Raw genomic sequence first — 23973 nt, 5'->3', positions numbered from 1 at the left:
TTCTGGCAATCCTCATATCTCTGCTTTCCAAGTCTAGAGTTGTAGGTAAACTTCCATACTAGTACAACTAAGGACTTTACTTTTGTATTACAGTTTAGTAGATGAAATTATATTTGTCACTGGAATGTATAATTCTTACTTCTCTAACCTTCCCAGGAATATTTATGCAAAATAATGAGCATTGCCTAAGAGCCACAGCAATCTACAGCTAACTAGATAAAGTTCATGATCCATTAAATTTGCACAAGGAACACCCAGTTACCCGAGAACTAAATATATTGGTGCTTTTTAGTGGGTCCATTAAAAATGTCAAAATGGAAACATTCATTATAAAATTCTAGTGCTTAAGTGTTTCAGAGAACATCCAAGTAAATTTAAAACTATAATAATATGCTTCTAAAATTATGTTCTAAATAGATACCCAGGTGCTTTGCTTAATTGCACTATGTCATCAAAGTAATCTACCTTAAAGCCTATCCCCAGTAATTTTATTATCCACACTATCCAAAGACCGTTTACATACTGAAGCCTTTTGTCAGTTTAAATCTGTTTGCATTTTATATTTTTTTGAAGAGTATGCTAGTATATAGCTCATTTTTTAAATTTCAAGAATCTATTCATGATGTCATCCCATGAAATGGATGCTGTCAGGATAAGAAATGATTTCCTAAGTATAACTAAAATTGTAAAGTGTGTGAGTCCAGCCACTCAACACTGCATTTACGTAGCTGGTGCACAGTGGTCAGAGAAAAATGAATGGGTCTCTCACAGCTTTGTGGTAGTCATTGCATTATTGTTTTTTACCCTCAAAATTATTTATACAGGAGTTTCACATATAAAATAAGCAAGTACTTATCTGCTCTAGTGTATGGTTAAACATAAAGGCCTCTGTGATCACACCAGGCTTCTCTGTTCCAAGTCAGCCAGAATCATTCTATGTGATTATTGCTTATAGTAGATGAGGTTTAGAAAGAGAGAGAGAACAGTTTAAAGTCTTCATCTGCTTTCAGAAGTCCTCATACTGGGAAGGAACTGTATAATTTTGATCCTAAGCAAGCTTTCTTCTGAGTCAAATAGCAAGTATTGAGTGAAGAAAAACATATGTGGGTAAACAAAGGTACCCTTCAGAATTAATTTGTGTCACGAATGAAATATCTCCAACTCCAAATTTAACTTGAAAAAGCTTTCAACACTGGATAATTCTCTTTGCCTATCCATTATACCAGTTTCTACTATACTCATCTTATAGGAGAGAAATCTGATCTCCAAGTATATCTCTTTATATGTGGAATGCCTACCTAAATTTTACCCAAGATCTGTTCATCTGCTCCCCAAAGTTGAACTCTGTGTATGAATTTAATGTTGAGGATGTCATTTGAAAACCAAAATGAAGGCTCCAATTTCTTAGATAAATTTCTGGTTTTGATTTTCGAATAAGTAGAAACACAAGTAGAAAGAATAAAAAAATACTGTAAGTTGTACTTGACTTTGGACAATGTTGAGTATAATCTACAGTTGGTTATTTTTCAGGGAAAGGGTCTAGATTTTGATTTGTTTGTTTGTTTTAGTCTTATGCAAGTATCTGAACATTATTACAGCTCATAAAACTTAAGCCCAGTTTGGTTGAATGTATTAAACAACATAACTAATGATAGACAAATTCTATGATACTAAAGGAAATGATTCCAAGAGCTTATGTTAAGCAGTGACAAAGAGTGTATCGTGTCTGTGGATTCTACGATTCCTGAAACCACAGACTGAACATACGTGGTAAAACACTATTTATGTTGAACCTATGCTCAAAGCCTTTGTTCACTACGTGCTACAACATTGATAAAGCACAAGTAATCTAGAAATGACTAAAGTACAATGGAAGATGGGCTTACACTTTATGAAAATACCATGCTACATATATAAAGGACTTGAGCACCTTTAAATTTTGTTAGCTGTGAGGTAAGAAAAAGGTACTTGAATCATTCTCCATGGATACCCAGGAAATATTACTTGTAGTTTAATAAATTAGGACAGCTGATGACTACATGTGTCTATTAAGATTATGGTAGTTCAAATGGCCATTGTGAATGTTTTGCTCATCCAGGAAATTCTTGAAGGCAACTTTTTCCTTTTGTCAGCTTAATGACAAGCCATCATAGCACAACAGTTCCATCATTAGTTTTAGAATATGCAACAAAATCTAAATAATAGGCAAGTACACATACAATCACTATATTTTTTATTTTCATTTCATGAAATAGAATCTAGAATCTAACTCAGTGCTTTATCCTGAAGCTAATATAGTCCATTCTATGTTTTACTGGAGTTTCCTTTAATTGCATGCATATAGAGAGAACTCACACAAATTTACCAAATGTTCCAAACTGGGCCATTCAAGAGAAGTATTTGACTACTAATATGGATTAAAAAAAATGAAGCAATTCAGAAATACAAATGTGCAACACCAACAGTTAAAAACAGTGTTAAATGCAAATAGCTTTCTTCAATACAGCCTAAGTCAACTCTATTAGAAGTTGCTGCAAATCTCCTTCATTTAACTGCATGGCTTATGGCATGTCCTATTGGTCCCTCTCCGAGAACATGTCTCTCACTTCTTCTATATGAATACTGTGCTGATTCTGATGAGTTTGCCAGGTGATGAGAGGAAAGGTGAGGAGAGCATCCTGAGGGCAGCACTACACTTGGCAAGACTGTCACTCATGTGTAATTTGGACCTGGTGTTAGTGATTGGTTTAGTACAGATATGTGAATGCCAACTACATGATGAAACATGACATTTTTGGCAAATTAAAAAAAAAAACCTTTGATATATCCTGAAAATTTTAAAATGAATTCAATAAGGTTATCTACAAGAATTCAACTATTGCCTTTGGCCACAGTTTGCCTGAATTCTGCAGGCAAACTAAATTACAGGGCATTTGACCAGTTAATAAAGACTACTTTTAAAATGCAAGTGCAATCCACACATTTATGGTTGAATGTATCAACAGGTAATAGACATGTTAAGGAGATGTTGAATTTGCCTCAACTCTATTTTCCATTTACTGTGTATTTTTCACCACGATTTTCTTTTCAAGACCTTCTGTTACTAACCTCTTTCAGAACATGAGGACACTACACTTGACCCTGCTTCATTCCCATTCATAGACCGAATATAAATCCCAGGAGTAATTCTACTGTCTATTTTACAGATATACAAATGGATATTCAGCTAAGTCTCGCATAGTCATACCTGAAGTTCTTTGTATGCCAGTATTGAAAGCCAGAGTGTCTGGTAAGCATGGTAGCTCATGCAGGAGACTCAGCACCGAGTTACAAGAGAGTAAGATTGCCCATGGAAGGAACACTGAGGAGACAGCCATTCCCAAGGCTCAATTGTGTAAATCAGTATGTTCAGCTGGATAGAATTTCTATCATAAAACTGAAGAATTCTGATCACCACATTCAAAAATCTATTTCAAATGTGTAATTGTACAATCATAATTCTATATCTAAATTATGTAGACCCTACAGATTTGTTCCAGAGAAATATTCCATTGATACATAATTATTTAATGATAATGACATTACTAACAATAACCAGTATATCTAGTTCTCAGCACACATTATTTATTTATTCCAGCTACTTATGTGATTTTCAAAAGTGCTTTGGATATTTTAGTTTCAATCAGGGATCGTAGGACCTCATGGAGACAGAAGGTCAATCACTGAGCCAGTATGGAGCTGCACTGTGTCTTTTGCATAGATGCTGTAGCTGTCCAGTTTGATGTTCTTGTGGGAATGGGGTGTCTATGACTGCTTTGCCTACTCTTGGGATCCTTTTTCTCTTACTGGATTGCTTCATCTAGCCCTGACAAGAGACTTTGTGCCTTATTAGGACTTGCTTTGCTCTTTTCTGAAGGGAAACTGAGGAGGAGTGGATTTGCGAGGAAGGTGAATTGTCAGAGGAAGGGGAAGAATGGAGGGAAAGGAAACTGTAGAAAGTAAAGGATGTAATATATGAGAGAAAATGAATTTTAAAGATTAAAATGTATGTTAGGTTTTCACATTCTAATCTATTACTAAAATATTAACTGTACTTAGTATTTTGATTATATTAATTTTCAGTACTCTGATAGTTTGATTCTGTGGTTATACCCCATGCTTCAGATTGTTTATTTTTCTTCTCATATGAGTTTCTGATTAGCTTATTTAAACTCTTGGTTTATAATTGTTGGAATGTTTTATCTAGACTTAAATTTATATATTAACAACAGGAATAATTTGAACTTTTTTTTTGTTTTTTTTTTGGTAACTGACCTCTGATCTGAGACTAACTAAAAATTTATTCTCATCTGATGCTTATCCAAACCATTGTTAGTATAAGTTTCTATTCAGTCCAATATGAAGACCAGATAGTTAAAATTCTGAAAAATGGTTAGCCTTGAAAGCGTATATACAAGTAATTTTAAATGGACTAAACAGGCTATATTTAGGAATATTTGTATACATACATACATACATATGCAGATATATGCAATATAAAATTTAATAAAAAGAGCCCATAAATATGAAATATAATGGAAAGGATTTTATGGAAGGACTTAGAGAGAGGAAAGGGAACAGGGAAATATAATTGAATTACAATCTCAAAAATAAACCAAAAGAAGAAAATCAGAAATTTTCAGGGATCTATTTTCCCACTACTTCCTAAAAGCTAAGTAAAAGTCTACAAATCTTTTCTTAATATTTTCTCTTTATTAATGCTTTACTCTAGTTTTCCTGGAAATGTTTTAATTTTATTTTGAATTTAATTACTTTATCAAAAGTGTGTTGTCTGAGTGAAGGAGACCCTTAACCTTGTCTCATCAGTACATACCTAATTACAGCTGTCATAGATCTGAGTCAGCTACCCCCAAAAGCTCTGCTTCTTCATCATTTTTAGCTTCTTAGATATTCTGTAGTTTCTGCAGTCTCCTTTATGCATTCCAGGAGGTTTTTTTTTTTTTTTTTTTTTTACATTTAGTAAACTAATTGTTGATGTTCTGTCCAGCTTAAAATAGACCTGTGTAAAATTACCATACTTCAAGGAATAAAAACAGTGTCCATTCAGTTAAGGCACAGCCATTATTTTTAGAATAACTGTGACAACCTTAAAATTCATGACTCTGAGATTCATATTTTTCCTTGAGAACAATTCAGTGAAGTTTCTATCCAGTAATTTTATCTATCTTGCATTTTATCTACTCTGAATTTAATTACCTTACAGTTCTTATCTACATTTTTGGACAACTATACATTCATAAAGAATATATAATGAATGAGTTCATGAAAGTAAAATATTTATTTTCCCATTTTCTCCATTTTCAGTCCATTTTACATACTTTTTGCTACTTTTGCCTTTTCCTGAACACAGCCGGTGCAGATAACGTGAAATAACTATAGTATACCCATTCCTACACTGTACCTGTTAGTTCACTTATGTTTATATTTCCCCTAGCTCAGTTATTATGTCCATCTTAAAGAGAAAATTAGGAAAAACTACAACCTTGCAATTGAAATCCTCCAAACTCAATTTTCAGCTTATTATTTAAATATATGAAGTATGCTGAAATTGGTTGAAAATATTCTTTTCTGACTTTTGAAGTCTTTATTTCAATTAGAAAAATATGGTAAGTAACATTTTATTTAGCATGTAGATTTGGTGAAAACATTTAACATATATTATATACAATACCACTTGGATGTAACTGATTTGTTTACATTTAATACTCTTGAGGAGATTAATTTACCTGTTTATTAAAGTTCGTCATGTTCCTCCCCCAAAACGGAAAGCAATTATGAAGAAAAATAGAGTGTAGTCACAAGGGAATAGTTTGTTTTAATTTTTAAAAAGTACTTGTATTATTTTTCACATACTATGTTAAAATTGATGCTACCTACCACTGTATTTGCAAAGGTCTCTTCATAAAATGCCAGCATTACTGCAAACTGGAGGACAGTGTAGATCTTTAAGAGCTGGGATGCTGAGGATGAGAAGGGGACTTCCTGTCCTGTAACCTGGGTAGACAAGAAGGACAATTTCCTTTACTCAATGCTGCTGCTCATCTCTCTTCATACAATTCACACTGTGAGAAAAGATGAGTCACAGCGCCGGGTCTGGTGGCACAAGCTTTTATTCCCAGCACTTCTTTTTATCATAAATAAAATTAAGAATAAACCTGATTTCCAAAGGTCTTTCCATCTCTCAGGTTTTAGATCTCTGAATAGAAGACAAACACACCAGAAGAGGCTCTTGCTATACGTATAAATGGTTCTGAAAATAATTTCAATTGTTCTACTTCCTAAATTGTACTCCCTGTAATGAACCAATGCCTACATACTAGGTATTGCCCCCTTAATCCACATTTGTGGTGGTGTCTTCTCATTAAGCTGTCTGTATACATCATGCTGAGTAACATCATTTCACAGTTTCACATGAGGATGGCATTACATATCTAGCCTCCCCATCTCTTATGCTATGCACTATACTTACCTCTGGAATTTCTTCACTCAGGCCAAGTCTTGGTTTACCTGGACCCCATCCTGGTCCTTTAAATAGGACAGAAAACTTATGGCAGAATCCAGGTGTGGTCCAGAATGTAGTCCATATATAAAGTAAATGGTGAAACTTGAAAAAAAATAGAGTTAATTCAAAGTAAGACAAACGTAAAAAAGAAAATTAAATATAACTAACTATATAATTTATAAGTATTTCGGTTTAATTTATATATTGTCTATAATAGACATTGTGCCTGGGAAGATAAATAATATATTGATATGTATTTTAATAATTCTGTATTTTAACATTCTGTATTTTAATTAATTCTATACATTCTGTATATCTTCAATCTGTTCTTATCAACATCTTGGAAGTTAAGTGAAATTATAATTTTGAAGTGAAAAACTATAATTGGTTACAAATTAGCAAAGTAGAGTAAATAAGCTATGTGGTTGCTTCAAATAAAATTAACTAGCAGTCTGTGGAACTGGTAACCTTGTCTACTGACTCTGTCTCTAACACGTAACTGGATGGATATTACAATCAAACATGGAGCCATCTTAAGAGGGCTTATCAGTTCAAATACCTTTAAAACAATTATTTAGGTTAATAACATGATATTAACAAAACATATTCACAGACATTTCAGATTGTAGAGGTCCAAGTACTAAATAGCTCATTCTGCAACAAGTAAGGACAAGTTTGATGCCTGAGGGAGACCTTTATACTGAATGTTATAACAGGAATACTCCTCATTCTTTAAATAGCATTTATTTGACATATACAGAAGTTAAAAACATGGGCACATATAAGTTCTCAATAAATTTTAACTATAGGGACATTTCACACAAGTACCCATGATACACCCCATAAGACTGAATATATTCCTAGGGTTTGGGCATCAGCTCCAGACTCTAAATGTTAGAATTTTTTAAAGTACAGAAATGCATTAATGGAGAGAAAAGCATTTGCTCCCAGAATTTGTGGTCTTGCTGGTATTTTAGCAGTCCCTGGGTGAATTTAAATTGCTAAGATTAGAAAAATGGGTTTTATGACTGCTTGAACTATTCCAAGAATCAACATGAGTTATTATGAGACTTAATGGAGACATTTCTGAAGATGAGGTAAATGTTAGAAGGAAGCTTAGCTTGGAGATTTTCACTACTAGTAGTAATACAGAATATTAGTATGCTTAGAACCTCCAACACTCATTAAAATATTGAATCATTTGGGTATTTTGAAAATGTACTTCAATTTTATTTGTACACATTTGGATACTACTGATGAAAAATACATCACAAAAGCATAAAGACATTTCTTTTAATTACTTAGTTCCTATTACCCTGGAACTTGGGTTTTCTAAAGAGATCAGGGTGAATACTCTACACATAACAATAGCAAACATATTCCTGTATGTAGTGCTACAAATTCTAGGGGTGATAAATCCTACATAAGCAATTCAGCTTCATGCTAAGGGATGTCACTGAAAGTAAATACTTTGTCAGAAACTCTTAAATATCATCATTTGCCAACTTGACATTTCTCAATAAAATGAGCACCTTAGCCCCACAGGTGACAACTACCATGATGAAGAAAACATTTTGAAGGCAGATACCTAGAGGCTTAATACTTGCCTTAAATGAGCAGTAGCTAAAGAATACCTGCCTTTGTCTCACGCTGACACTTAGTGATCCCAAGTCTTTCATTTGACTATGCATATGTAGTGCTTAAAATACCCTCTCACTGATCTTTTCTCTGGTATGAAACCATTATCCTCAAAAATCAAACAAACAAACAAAAACAATATATTCCTCAAAGACTTGCTTAAAAGTGTTATGAATTCATCAATAATATCAGCATCACCTATGATCTATTCCAATTTAAGTCCACAGTGCTACTGAGCCAAATCTACACATTACAAAAATGGTCACTTATTCATCAGGTGTGTAAAGCTCTCTCCTCGAGAGATGAAGCAGGATTATATATATTTTATTTATTCATATTAAGGAGAAATGAAGGAAATAAGCAAGGAAAAGGGCACTTTGTTGTAAATTTTCTGATTTGGTTTTAATTTAATACATCTGGTTGTCAAGATCCAGATGTATTTATTGTGTCTCCTGAGAGACATACCCTGTTCTGAGTACAGCCTGGATAAAGATGGAAGGAATGCCAGGTAGCAGAGAAGTACAAGATGATGAACAGCAGCATTCTCCTTTTCAATTGTGGGCTTTTAGTATAGGAAGGATAGCAATTGACCATAGCTGGTATGTGAAGCCACAGTAAAACGGGGGTATAATAAATGAGTTAAGTGTGCTTGGATCTTGAATTGCTAGGTTAAATTGGCAGTTGATAATAGAACTTGGAATTATTTAAGTACTCTGAGCCTATATTTCCTCTGCTAGAGTTTAGAAATAAAAAAGAACCGCTGATTCATAAGTCATTACTGATGATTAATGAACTGTTTTCTGTTTGCAGGTACTTGATGTAGCAGAGTTTCAACAGATGGTGATCTTCTTTTGGTCTCAATGTTCTGTGCAAACTGAAGTAGGTTTGCAAAGTGCTCCCATCAGGAACCTGTAATATGTTACGTCCAGGGTGTTGCATCCAACCCAGTGAGCAGAGCTGTCACTGGATGGCCATCATAGCTTGTAGAGCACTGTTACCTTTTCCTCATTTGTAATTTCGTAACCCCAGGAGCCTTTGCGGTCATCTGATGTTGACATGTTGGAACTTGGCAGACATTCTTCATTTCTCTAGTGCCAACCACTAAGGCCAGCGAGCAAGCAATACCACATGTGTAACAGAAAATTGGTCTGCTCCATGAAGTCTTAGCAGGAGAGGTAATACATGGACCTCACTGATGTATAATGCTCCTTGACACCTGATCTAAGATGAGAAGGGCCAAGGCCTCATGTTGAATTTCTAACCAGAGTTTGAAGGCTTGTAGCAAATATTTTTCGTACTGTGGGATCAGCCTTAATTATATGTCTTACCACTACTCCTGAATACATGAATATATTTCAGGTCTATTCTGAGAAACAACATGGTTTTAGAGAGGCACTTTCTTTGCATTTGAAGTATTAGATACATTTGAAAATTCTTATACTAAGTTTTAATGGCTCTTACCCATCTGACTCAAGTTGTCACTTGACCACTAAGTTATTTTCAAATTCATTTGTATGTAAAACATTTTTCACAGCAATGTAAAGTGCTTCCACCTACAATGCCCATTTTCTGCTTAAAGTTGAATTTGTAAAACTCTATGCACTCAGAAAGTTCAAGGCTGACTGAATTACCTGCACGTTGAATGGCTCAAATGTACCAATGGGATGGGTTAGACCATATATGACCTGCTCATTCTCTGCTTCAAATGTCCCTGGAAGATAAGCATTACAATATGACTAATGACTTTACATCATTTTCAAAGCAGCTAATTAACTATTATGATATTTGTACATTTTACTTACCAAAAATTCTATCCCAAATAATAAGAGTGCCAGCATAGTTTTTATCAATGCAATAACGATTTCTACCTGTGAGACAAAATAGTAAAAGTATTTTTTTCAAATAGATGAAATTGGGCTTTCAAAAATCTATTTTTCTTGTTTTATAACATAAGAAAAATTCAAGCAATAAAATGTTTTTGAAAATATCTTCTCCTCTACCTAAGTAACTGAGGAAAGTTGAGAGTAAAATAGGTGGACTTGTCCAGGGAAGAATTACAATAGCTGGCTATTCGGTGCTGAAGAGCCAACCCTGAAAGCATATATACAAGTAGCATTGAACTGGGCTGAGCAAGTAAAACTGGAGAGAGAGAGAGAGAGAAAGAGAGAGAGAGAGAGAGAGAGAGAGAGAGAGAGAGAGAGAGAGAGAGAGAGAGAGAGAGAACATATGTATATTAATCTTGTATGCAAGCAATAACAATTAGTGATAAAAGAGATTGTGAATTTGAAGTAGAATTGGAAGGAATATGTGTGACAGCTTAGAGGGGGAAAAGGGAAAGGTAAAATATTTTAATTATATTATGATCACAAAAAATTTAAAAAAATTATCACTGATAATAACAGATATTATTTGTGAGCTGTAGTCTCATTTTAATTATTTTGCAATTAATTTTATTAAAGAGATCTTTTTTAAAACTCATGTGCATTTTCCCAACATTTTAACTAAATATCTACATATATTCACATAACTAGTTTCATAAAACTACCAAGAAATAACTAATTATCACATTAATTATCGCAATGTTCAGAGGAAGTAAATGGGAAGTGAGATGATAATAAATGTTTTTTTGGAGCCAGAGCAATGGTTACTCTGCTGCTAAGAGCACTGGCTGCTTGTACAGTCCCGAGGTTCAATCTGCCGCACCCATGATGGCTCATGACAATCTGCAAGTCCCATTCCAGGGAATCTGACATGCTCTTCTGGCCTCAGAGGAGACTGGATGCATGTTGAATACAGGTATACATGCAGACAAAAATACTCACATTAACAAAATTATAATAATAAAATAAATTTTAAAAGGAAACCTATATTAGCTTTTATTTTGTTTTGATGCTTTTTTTTTTTTTTTTTTTTTTTGGTTTTTTGAGACAGGGTTTTTCTGTGTAGCCCTGGCTGTCCTGGCACTCACTTTGTAGACCAGGCTGGCCTCGAACTCAGAAATCCGCCTGCCTCTGCCTCCAGAGTGCTGGGATTAAAGGCGTGCGCCACCACGCCCGGCTACGCTATTTATTTTTATTTGTTTTCTTTGCTGTTGTGTCATAAAAAAGATGAGAGTGATATTTGACTATTTTAATAATAAAAGGCACATTTAAAAATAAAATTACACTTGTAGTGACACCTTTTATGAATATGCTAATTTTCCAGCTCCAAAATATATAAATTACAATTTAAACTTAATGTAACTGGCCACTTTTCTTAAATTTTGTGTGTTTTGTTGAATTAGGGAAGGCTGAAAGAAGCTGCGGAGAAGGGCGATCCTGTAGGAGGGCTAGCAGTCTCAATTAGTCTGGATCCCTGAGATCTCTCAAACACTGGACCACCAACCAGACAGCATGCACCAGCTGATATAAGGCCCCCAACACACATACACTAGAGGATTGCTGGGTCCGTCTTCATTCAGAGATGATGCATCTAACCCTCAAGAGACCCCAGGGAGTTTAGTGGTCAGGTGGGGTGGAGGATGGGGACATCTACATGGAGACAGGGGGTGGGGAGGAGGTATGGGATGTGGAACATTCAGAGGGTAGATGGGGGATAGGATAACTTAATTAAAAATGAGAGCAAAACTAGACATAATTATTATTATTATTATTAATAATAATAAAGTTAAATGTCCAGAATGATATAAATGTTGCTAAAGCTGAAGGAGTTTCAATCTACTAAGGAGTTTGTATTCATGGACACACTTTTTGTGCATGCAAGTATTCAGTTGATTCATAAATAAAGAAAAATTCCTGAGAAAGGAGTAGAAACCTTACATGCCAACTAAACATGGTTCTCCACTAGAATAGAGAGAGCCACTTCCCTCTAAAGGGATGAATGGCAATATCTGAAGACATGATTGTAATAATCACAATCACAAGAGGGTACAGAGGCATCAATTGGACATAGATCTGGGACTCGGCTAAGCACCCTACAGTGCCCAGGACAGCTTTCACTACAAAGTGTTGATCCCAACATACAGTAGGAGACACTGTGATGCTAAGCATGGTCTGACTGATGTCTGGGGAAGTAGGAAAGTGAGGTAAAGATGAAATTCCCAGCTGTTTGTTTTTTCAGTGTGGATTCCTCTTTCCAGATTTCCCTGTTTATGTAGAGGAATCCATAAGAATCTTACCCTCCTTTGTTAACTGCTCCCAGGAGAAGGGATAGTTCTGAGGTTGAAAGAGCTTGACTTATCCATTCTGATGGTGCTGTGCCCCTTGTCTGGGAGAAAGGGGCAAGTTCCCCTTGGGAAGACCATGCTGTTGTGTTCTAATACTGCCTGTGAAGTCAGGGACTAAGGAGAACAGAAGGACAGCATTCACTGCTCTATCAAGTGCCCTCTCCATTATGTCCGTAAGATTTATTCGTGCAGTGTATATGGAAATGGCTTGGATACTCTCACTATTACCTGGGTCTCATTACTTGAAATGTCTGTTATGTATTCATGTATTCTAGAGTTCATACAAATTCCAAGTTTACTTTTATTTTCCCATCACAAATAATGCAAATTATTCTTAATGATTCTCGTGCTGCCCAAAAAATTTGCATTTTGATTTTCACTAAACTTGGTGTCTTTATGCCTTGGCACTGGTCACACGGGGTCTTTTTTATCTAGCCAGTGCCGTCTGGGCTGAGATCCTCACTGAACAGAGGCAGGAGAGGGAAGTGTTGCTTACTGGGCTCTTTTCAAATCTCAAGATATCTATTTTTAAGTTTTTAGAACAACCTTGTATTTTTTCTAATGTAATTGGCTTCTCGTGGTTTATTTCCTGTAGTGCACATGTTTAGAAAATAAAATTCCCTTTATAAGTCACAATAGTTTCCAAGACTAACAATTTCGCTGTGGACAGGGCAGATGCTTCGCACTGTGTCAGAGTACCCCACAGAGGACCCCTTCAAGCTCCTCTCTAGCTGTTTGGTGCACTTCTCAACCACAATTGGATAAGATAGAAAGAGTGTGAGAAGGTGAGGTCCACTGGTCCATGCTTTCAAGCTGAGGATTCCTTTAATAGAGGAGGAGAAGCAATACTTATTTATACAGTGTCCAGTCACACTGTGAGGTGTGTTTTTATTACCAAAGTAGCACAAGTATAACACCAAATTTAAAAAAAGATGGAGAAGAAGCAACAGATCCACCTTACCATGATGAACTCTATGATGGCTAGGAGTATTAAGGATCAGTTCCAAAGGGCCAAGGGTTCTGATGACCTGCTCATAGCAAAAGAGATAATCACACACATTGTTATCAATGAACATGCATCTGCCTTACACAAATCCATGAAACTCACATGGGATATGTAATACAAAAAGCTTCAAAATCCTCCTGTGACATCACAAAAAGGCAATGACCTCCCAACTGTGTTCATACACACGGTTTGGCAGTACCAGGCTTGTCTGACATAATTCACTTATCTATTTTCCCATGCTTTGCTGTGTCGTCCTAGGAAAATATCTTAAGCTCTTTGTAATCCAGTGCTCTCATCTCTAAAACAAAAGTAGTGACAGGGCTATAAAATAATTGAACTCTAGACTTCTAAATGTGACGATATCTTGCATGCTTTATCCCTTTCCTTAGTCCTTTCTTCCTTGTTCTCTATGCCTCTGCTCTCCATGAGGATATTAGACAACAGACCTGTTGTATTTGGCAGTCAGTGAGTATGAGTAGAGTTATGACAGTGCTGTCAGTCACTGGATATACATGGGCTTGCAATGGTGCTGCCATTGGGTGTGAAAACCCACTTGGCTGTTACAGGTCCATTACTGAGAACTGTGACACAATTGTTCGAGTCCTGCCCCTCTTCTTCTTCTTCTTCTTCTTCTTCTTCTTCTTCTTCTTCTTCTTCTTCTTCTTCTTCTTCTTCTTCTTCTTCTTCTTCTTCTTCTTCTTCTTCTTCTTCTTCTTCTTCCTCTTGCTCTTTCTCCTCTTCCCACCTTCTCATTTCCTCCATCCCTCTTTCCTTTTATCCTTCTTCCTTTTCCATTTTCCTCTCTTCCATCTGTCCTAACCGTCCATCTATCTTTCTGTCTCTTTTCATATATCTGGCCTGGAGTAGGAGAGGTCCAATCCTTCCATTTTCAGTTATTTTCAGAAGAAATGTATTTTAACCTCTAAACACAACTCCTTTTTCTCTCTCAGAATATATGTATATACATCAGACTGTTTCATTTCAGCACTTTCAAGTAGTTTGACTCTCTGTCTCCTATTTGTTAAAATATAGTCCTGTGAAGTGAAGCTAATGTCTGACAAATACAGTGTTAATCACAGGGGATTGAGAACGAGCGGTATGTTTTATTACTTACAACCTATCACTACATTATTCTCTACTGGTGGAAAACTGTGTGTACAGACCGGCGGCGATGCTGGAGGGATGCGAGAGTGGGCTCCCCAGGACTCAGAACCTTACAAACGGATGCTTTTTGTCCAGCTTTTGTCTCTGCCAGAGAACCAGATGGGCAACGAGTGAGCCATTTATCCCTGTTTGTCTCTTTGGTGCTTAACATTTGTTAAGAAAACAAACAACGAGAAGGGTGGAGGGGCCACACAGAGCAGCTTCTGCTGCCCAGATGCTCTCCGGAGCTTGGGTTCTGGCATGTGTGCAGCCGGATCGGAAGCCACACCAGGGGCAAGCGCCTTCAGATGATTGGAGTCTTGGCCGAGCGGCGTGATTTTTGGGTTTTATGTTTTATTATTTTTTTAATGTCAAGATTTTTACCTTAGGGAAACGTTTGCTCCTCTAGGCAAAAATACAGTGATATCAATATTGAAAGCTCCTTTTTAAGTTCTTAGGTAAAAGCCAAGTCCAACAAAGTCAACCACAGTTAAATTTCCTGGTTCTGAGCCTATGAGTACTGCAGAGTTGAGGGAGACCACCACAGGGCGAATGATTCATCATTCAGACAACCCAGTCAGAAGCTCTCATGTAGAAAACCCTCTGATTCAAAGTCATGGAGAAGTCATTAATATTTAATGAGAGCTGAGCATAACGGTTTAATTATCGCCCACTTTTGCAAATTCAGCCATTTAGCAATTCAACCATGTCTCGCTAGGGCTGACTTCCTGAAAACATGGTAGTTACTCTGGGAATAATCGGACTCATTATAATTGTTCAAAAACGTTGTCTTAATTTATTAGATTTAAATGAGTTACTTGAAAATACAGAATTTAACAACAATAGGGCTCAAATATAGTATAGTTCAATATCCTATCATGAAAAAGCAACCTAAAATGTGAAATTTTGGGGCTAAATCACTACTCTAAATATTAGAAGCTTATAATAAGCCTTGAAGTCTAACTTCACCTGAAAGGCGTTTCTATTATTTATGTTATCTACTTTAAATATATATAAAATTATTTTCTATCAAATAAAATAAATCAAAATTTGTGTAGCTCTAATAGCAATTGACAGCTAAGCTCTTGACTACACAGGAATGGAAACAATTTTGCTTATTTGGGAAGGTTTCTGCATCTACGCTGCCTCATGGTTTCTGTGCCACTGGTTCTTATTAGGTCACAGAAGCAATGCAGTCAGTCCCATAATATTTTGCTTTTGGGGCTTTATAATCTGAGCAACATGGGTGCCCGGGCAGGCCGTGGAAAAGCTTCAGAAGGTCGGAAGTACTTTGAAGTTTTATACCAACATTTATGACTACTTTCTGGGGCGGAAATATTACTTCATCATATTCTGAAAGGTAAATATAAATTTTCAAAGATTAATAACTAATATCTCACATCTAGGCAGAGATGCCCATAGATTTTTTTCCCCCCATACCAATCCTATTTGTATTGTGCTGTTAGTTTCCACATCATTAAAACTTGTATGTCAACTTGTTTTTTAAGACTGCAGAACAAAAAACTTAAACATTTTTTTGCTCATTCTTGAAATCATTAACTCTTTTACCAAGACTGTTACTTAGGCTAATTACCTTTTGAGGATACGAAATTATAAATGTGTAGACAAAAACATTTAAGATTTTTGTGATAGTGAGTTCTGTGATAAATTATAGGAAACTTTGCCCATCAGAATTGAGTCAATTGTTGGACTAGTCAAAGGTTCCTCACTTCTCATTCCACAGTCCTTATTAGGAATGGTGGAGAGTCTTTTATATAAAAACAAGTGAACGAGAACCAGGTGATGCCATCATTATCCCTGTATGGCATTTCCTTTTATTAAAAACACATTTTAAGTACTTAATTACTCTTTTCTTTGAGTTCTAAGAGTCAAACCAAAAGCCCCATGCATGACAGGGACACATTGATAGAGCCAGAGAGTATTCATCATCCGAAATAAAATGACGCAAGGTCAGACTCCCATGCAAAGACCTTGGTCAGACCTGAGATAGTCTCAGTTCATACTGCCAATACGCTTTCCTGGGAGTCACGTCCACTGTTGTCTCTACTTACTCTCTTTAACCTACCTCTCCAGTAGGCCTGCTGGACTCCTGCCTTTTCAGAATATCTACCTGAATGCCACATTCTCTACACAAACTACTGACTTTTCAAATGAGAATTTTGCCCTGCCCCCAATTTTGAAAACATATTGTGAAAACATTAATTTGTGTCCCGTTGTTCTGTGTCCATGTTACTTAGGTTCATCTCAATACCATACTGTACATTCAGTAAGCATGTCTTCCGTTTCTTGTTGCTTACACCATGTATAAACGTCACAAATACTGTGACTTCTCAGCAACATTGAATTTATAAAATCAATATGCCTTCCTATTCTCACCCTCTTATGCCTTCATAGGGATGATTGGCTTACCCTGGTGAAAATGTTTTATTTATTACAACTGCAGGAAGTGGTAGAGGATTTCATCCTAATACCCAATCTAATTTCACTAGGCAATTCACAGAACAAAATTAAGGTAATATAGAATATGCTTAGAGCTGAGGTTGAATATACTGCCACATGGATTTAGATACCTTTCCTATAGACCCTTTCAAGTCAAGGGAAGAACATCAAGTGATTTGGGCATTTTACTTTAGAAATTGTAGGGGCAGTGTTTGAAGGACTGAGCCTGGCCATTCTAAAGCCAGAAAGGTAATAAACCAGTCCAGACAATGGAATTGAGAGCCAGGAAAGGAAGATCAAGGATTATGATTGATCAAATGACTTGGCATTAGAAGTAACAGCCAAAATGAAGGGGAATGGGAGATGAACAGAAATTACAAAGCAATAAAGGAGAGGAGAGTTGGGATAATGGAGTTCTGGTAGTCATGGGCACATGGATACCTTTAATATTTCCTGAATTCTTAGAATACATGTTTGTGTGAGTTTCAGTTTCATTGAAAAAACACAAACATAGAAGAGAGAATTCCTGTGTCACCCTGGCAATTTGGAAATAATTTCTTGAGAATCTTCATATCGTACCTATATACACAATCAATGTCTTAAACAAATAAAACATTGGCCAGCTTCCTGTCTCATCTATTGATTTGCCTGGAATGATTTTACTGTGGTGAAATAAAATGCATGTAATAAATCCACTAATCAAATATGTATCATTAAATGATTGTATGTTTCCCATTTCCTGACTGTATTCCATAACCTGAAAAACATCACTTTTTTTTTCCAATTCAAACTGAATAGTCATTTGGAGCAGGAACTGTTAAAACAACAGCAACAATTGTCATTAATTTTCATATTTTAAATGATGTCTTAGGCATCTAACTTATTCTTCCCCATATTATTATTAATTGTTTTCAAATATTTTTAGGAATGTTGATTGGATTCTGTATTCTTTGTTTAGTAAGAAGTAAAGAGGCAGTTAGCATGATGGAAATTCAATTAATTTATTACAAGTCAGTGCACAAGAATTGATCAGAAAATTGCATTTTCTCATTTCAATCCAGTGAGAGGCTAGAAATAATACTTTCCTAATTTAAAAACAAAATGCTTATTTCTAATTTGTTGTCAAATTTTAGAAAAAAAATATTGGTACAACTCCATGATATTTCTCTCTCTCAGCTTTTATATCTTCAAATGGCTGCTAAAATACTAAAATATGGTCTTGAAAATCCATGGGGATATTTATAACCACTTTTCAAAAAGAATGCATGAACCTATGGCTAATTTTAAAGGCACTTTTAAATAAGGGATGGTTACAAATAATCTTCCTTCTTGTATAAGAAGGAAACATTTACCATGGAAAATATGTTCTAAAAAGCATGTGTGTTTTGAGAATTCTCCTTGTAAAATGGAATATGCAAGCAATATGATAGATCCTGAGCTGCGACTAGCTTGAGGATACAGAGGCTCCATTGCTGAAGCCACGGGGCAGCATTCAGATGAATATGGCTTAGACTGGTGACATGTTCTGTAACTGGTCAAGACTTCTGGCATCATGCATGATTGATGGGCTAGAGTCCCAGATCACTGTGGGTCTCCTCATTCCAATGAATCCAGTATTTCAGAGAAATACTATTCCAGTCGTACTCCCTTATGCATTTATCTTCTGTCTTTTGACATTATTGTTATGCTTTATTTAACAAAGAAAGATGAGCTTTATGCTCAATTGTAAATGGAAACAATTCTCAGGTAAGTTAGTGGCAAGACTCTATGGAGCCCAAACTCAAATTTAATGATCTAATAACTATTTTGTAATGAGTTTTTTTTTTTTTCATCACAGCCAATGTAATACCACTCTCTTTCTGCTGCTGGTCACAATCTTCTTCATCTCCTTCCTTCCCTGTTTTCTGTTTGGATATTAAGTCAGCAACTCATGCATGAACTATTAATCTAAACATTTGTACATATAAAATGTACATAATAAATAATAAATACTTATTCTAATATAGTTTTTTCATTTTATATATTGCTTAGTGTATCTTTTTACAATGTAAATGGTTATAGATATTTGTGTCACCTTTAACCAGTCATATTCATCCCAATTTGTAGATAGTAAGCACAAAGAACACATGTGTCAATGTAAATGCATATATTTTCCTTTATGAAATGTATTAGATATCAAATATAATCTCAAATTCCATATGATTACTACCTTAAGTACTTTATGTACACAATAAACTCTTAAAGCATTAAAACCCTATCAGAGTCTTGTTTCTAAAGTGATTTTCATATTTAACAGAGCAACACCTATCAACTTTTATGTAGTCCATGACCTATAAATCACAGAATTTTAGAACTAAAATAAAATAAGCTTACACAGGAACTTCTCCAAAGAAATTTGTTTACAAGACAGAATAACTTCCAATAGAAACTTAAAATTTAGGTTAAGAAAAATATCAACAAATCAGTTGCTTTTTCATTTTCTCTTGGAACTGATAATAAATACTGACTTTTCATTTTATTACCACTACATAGTTGATTGATTTAAGTTAATAATCAGTTTGAATTCATAATCAGCATAAAAAATTATCTAGTATGCAGGAGATTGAGTTTTATCCAGACCTCAAGGAGAAAACCCTTGTAGTAAAAATGCTTACACTGCAAACAGCCACTGATGGATTTGATTAAGTCTGCATTCACCATGGCTCTGTTGTTGATCATCAACATCAGATTCAACCATTCTCTACTTACTATGTATGGAGCTTGTTCTAAGATACCTTGAGTGGACACAGAATAGAACAAAGCAAATTACAGTGTAGTATCGGGGAATTTAATGATTTTTTTTCTAATGAGTGATAACATAAAATGTTACAGATTATTATAGAGATATTCCCTTCACTACCAGCAACACTGCAGGGGTTCTTACTTAAAAATTTAGGAAAAATATATAATTCATGAACTATGTGGATCGACTTATGCAAAAAACCTTTTACTTGTTCTGAGCTTGTTGATTTTCAATACACATTATTTTCCTTGTGATGAGCTTAAGTGGTTTGAGCCTTTGTGGGTTATTTCATATTGCTAAGCATCTGGTAAAGAAATGTACAAATAAAACTTAATTCTATCCTCCACTAGTTTCACTGTGTTTAGTTCAAGACAACACTAGTATTTAGACAGATGGTGGCGGCAGCCATATTAGCTTCAATCTCTCTACAGGGAAGCAGGAGAAAGCAGAGATCTTAGGATATGTGCTTGTCTGCCTAGTTACACACTTTGAAAATCCTGGACAAACGCTGATTTATTCGTGGCCAGATGTTTTCCTACCTGATTCGGCAGTTTCCTACTTCAGTAGGCATGTAATATGGAAGTAGCCAATTTTCCCCACCAAGGAGAGAAAAAACAATATTTATAGTTTGGAAATAAAACAATCGTTAGGAATCAAGACTGTTGGGACCACAAAGTGCTTCATAGGGAGCATATTTCTGATAGATCCACAGCATAGGGTTAAAGAGTTTAAGGCATGGTTTGAACAAGGACTGGTATTGACTATGTTTAGATAATAAACAAGTTTTAAAAGACTGGACTTATAATAAATTATATGGGAGGCTCATTCTTGTCACTTCTGATTATGGGAGTCTTGAACAATAAGAGAATGGTAGCATAAAGAGAGCAGGATTTTAAATTTGTTACGTTTTAAATGACTTAAAAATAAACAAAAGGAAATGCTAAGCATGTTTCTTCGAGTGGAAATGGATGCCCAGTGACTTACTTTTTAATACTTATTTTTTGAAATTGAAATATAATTACAATATTTTCTTTCATTTCCTCTTCTCCCTCAACTCCTCCCATGTACCCCCACCCACTTGCTCTATATCTTAAATTCATATTTTTTTAACCAGAGACTTATTTTTAAAAGCTACTCAATACCAAAGGAAAACTAGGCACATTCATAGGCATAACCACGTTAACCTATTAAAGTCCATTCTTAACAATGTCTTATATTGTTTGGTCAATTTGTGTATCCAGTGATCCAAATAAGTCACACTTTTTATAAGTAGTATGATGATACTATAAAAGAAAGTGCTTTAAAAACTGATGAATTCAGGGCTAGAAAGATGGCTCCACAGTTAAAAGTACTGACTGCTCTTCCAGAGGTCCTGAGTTCAATTCGCAGCATCTACGTGATGGCTTACAACCATCAGTAATGGGGTATGATGCTCTCTTCTGATGTGTTTGAAAAAAGCGACAGTGTACTCACATACATTAAATACATACATACATGCATACTGACAAATTCAGTAGTCTATATGAGAAGGCTACTCGAGGAACTAAAGAGATGTTAAATGTACCTCCTAGTCCTTCAGAGGACCAGGGCTCTGTTTCTACCACCCATGCAACAGCTCACAACCCTGGTATCAGGGGATCCAGTGACCTCCTCTGTCATTTTACTTTGATGATCTTTGTCATCATAATTATATTTTTAAATGGACAAAGCACAATGAGTCTCCAACTTGGGTTCTCTTCTCAAATGTTAAATCTCCTTACAGTTATTATTGATGTTTATTAAAAATATTTATAGATTTATTTAAAATGCCCCTGTGTTGTATGGTTGACTCTGTTTGTGTGTGTGTGTGTGTGTGTGTGTGTGTGTGTGTGTGTGTGTGTGTGAGGGGGGGGGGAAGTAGAGGGAGGAGGAGAGGGAGAGAGTGGGGCGGGAGAAAGAACATGTTTAAAGTCTAATATTATAAAATATACTTGCAATCAGTAGATTAGAACTTACCAAGACTAATATTTATTAAATTCCTTTTGCCTGTCATGTCCATTCACATAGTTTCTTTCTAAAATCAAACCCTCTTACAAACTCCATCCTTTCTCCTGGGATTCTTGTTGCTTCTTGTATTTTAAAGTCATACATTCTATATAGGCATGGTTACAAGAAAATCAATCATAACTAATGTCCTTTCTGTTTTAACTGAAACATGTCTTTTTAAGAGTTCTTCTTATGCCTAACATTTTACAATGATCAATATGTTGCCTAATGTGGAACCCTGCCAGATAAGTAATGATCAAAAATTCATTTCAAGGCAGCGATGGTTATCTTACATAAATCACAAAACTAATATTCTTAGCTTTAAAAGAAATGGTGGTAACTCACAGAGATTGCTGAATATAATTTTTTTCTTTTGAAAATTTGATTTATGCATTTAATGTGTAAAGGGGGCTTGTTGTCAAACATAATGAACTGAATTCAATCCTTGGATCTGTGTTTTGAGTATTGGTGACCAGCTGTGGTTTCTCATCCTGTTTCCTCTCTCAGGGTGTCCAGGCACCACTGCACACCAAACTGGAAGGATGGAGTCCAGAATGGGTGGTGTTGGCAGGATGTGGGTACGACTGGGAAGAAGTATAGGGGCGAGAAGGCCTTCATGGTGGATTTTAGACAATCTTCAGTAAAACAGCTGGTGTACATACATTTAATAGAGTGAACAAAGCCTAAATATGAACCATGGAGAAGGAGGAGTTTTCAGAGTGAATGTAAAACCATTGGCTGGCGTTTAAAGTACTATGAATGCTTCATTTTTGTGGAGAGGCATGCCAGAACCCCTAGTACTTGCTGGGCAGGGTCTTATTGGGAAAGAGGAAACTGAACTTGCTGCTTTGTCAACAGCTATCTTTGACCTTCATCAAGTCAAAGATTTGGGGATGGCCTCCCCAGACAAGATCAGAGAAGGGGAAGCCCTGCTGGAAAAGGGGAATTCTCCATTTTACTCTGAGCTCAGTGTATCTGGACATGAATCTCCAACAGGATGTGTATGGTGCTAGAGAGAAGCAGCTCTTCAAAGTTTTCTTCTGACATGCATAAGCACTGTGGCACATTATCCTCACCCATCCTCACAAAAAATATAAACAAATGTAAAAAATTGCCATTGTTGTTTGTCATCTTGAGGTTCATAGCTATTGAGACCCTCCCATTGCTTAAAATGGATAAAAGGAAAAAGTTAGCAATAGTAGAACATTAATGATGCTATGCTTCAACAACAAAATGTAAATTAATATGGGATGGCAATTGGGAAGGATTAAATGTCTATTTCAAAAGAAATCTCAAGTGTATAATGAATGTTTTAGTGGAAAACAATATACAATTAACCATCAAACTAGAGTAATAGGCATATGTTTAAGTAGTTTGTCATAAACCAAGGTTTGCAAAGATAAAAAATCTGCTGCATAGACTTCAGGAAAAAGCCAAAAAAAAAAAAAAAAAAAAAAAAAGACCTACCATCGTAGGTATTGGACATAACCGTATCATTATTTTGCTTAATGGGGAAGTCTTCCAGATAATAATGATCAAAAACTCATCTCGAGAAATAGCTAAGATCACCATACATAAATAAAAGTATTAATAATCTTAGTTTTAAAAGAGGTGGTGTCAATTCATAGGAATAAGTGAACCTAAAGGCTCCTCTTTTCTCATTGTTTTTTTTTCTGTCATATTTCTGGAACACCTTTTGCCACATGTGCTACAAGACATGACCTTAAAATAAAATTTCACTAAGAAAGATATTCTTCAGGTTTGCATCTCATTTAGTATATGCTTCGTGTTTCACATTATTCTAAAGGGAATGCCTGAAATCGATTTGCTGTATACATGATACATACACATATACATATCATATGTATACATATTCTATGCTTAGTACATGACACATGTTTTATTGTTATATTAGTGTAATAATAGTGATAGCTATCAGAGGGAAGCAGAGAAGTGGAATGGACAAGATCATAGCACCCACTGTCTGTCTGCTCTGTCTTTGCAGAGTATATCCACTTTGACACTTCCAAATAGATTGACATAGGACAAGTGACTCAGTATATTTATCTGAATATGTTATTACTATCTATCCCAAATCAGTGTTAGTAGTATTTGGTACAGTAATCAGTTTG

General features: G+C 35.5%; 1 protein-coding gene across 1 annotated transcript in view; it reads right to left on the bottom strand.

Annotated features, from left to right (window-relative positions):
• Nucleotides 1–23973, bottom strand: part of Agmo (alkylglycerol monooxygenase) — a 366048-nt gene that overhangs the window by 190556 nt on the left and 151519 nt on the right. Inside the window, exons 6-10 of the mRNA XM_021178991.3 lie at nucleotides 13387–13453; nucleotides 10003–10068; nucleotides 9832–9911; nucleotides 6530–6664; nucleotides 5938–6054 (exon numbers count right to left, since the gene is read on the bottom strand). Of these exons, the coding sequence (XP_021034650.1) occupies nucleotides 5938–6054; nucleotides 6530–6664; nucleotides 9832–9911; nucleotides 10003–10068; nucleotides 13387–13453 (465 nt within the window). The remainder of the gene's footprint in view (nucleotides 1–5937; nucleotides 6055–6529; nucleotides 6665–9831; nucleotides 9912–10002; nucleotides 10069–13386; nucleotides 13454–23973) is intronic.

The sequence above is a fragment of the Mus caroli genome, unplaced genomic scaffold (genome assembly GCF_978045245.1).
Source record: "Mus caroli unplaced genomic scaffold, Mus_caroli_1 scaffold_14, whole genome shotgun sequence".
In the NCBI taxonomy this organism is placed as follows: domain Eukaryota; kingdom Metazoa; phylum Chordata; class Mammalia; order Rodentia; family Muridae; genus Mus; species Mus caroli.
The sequence above is the reverse complement of the archived record's forward strand: the minus strand, read 5'-3'. Positions and strand labels throughout refer to the sequence as shown.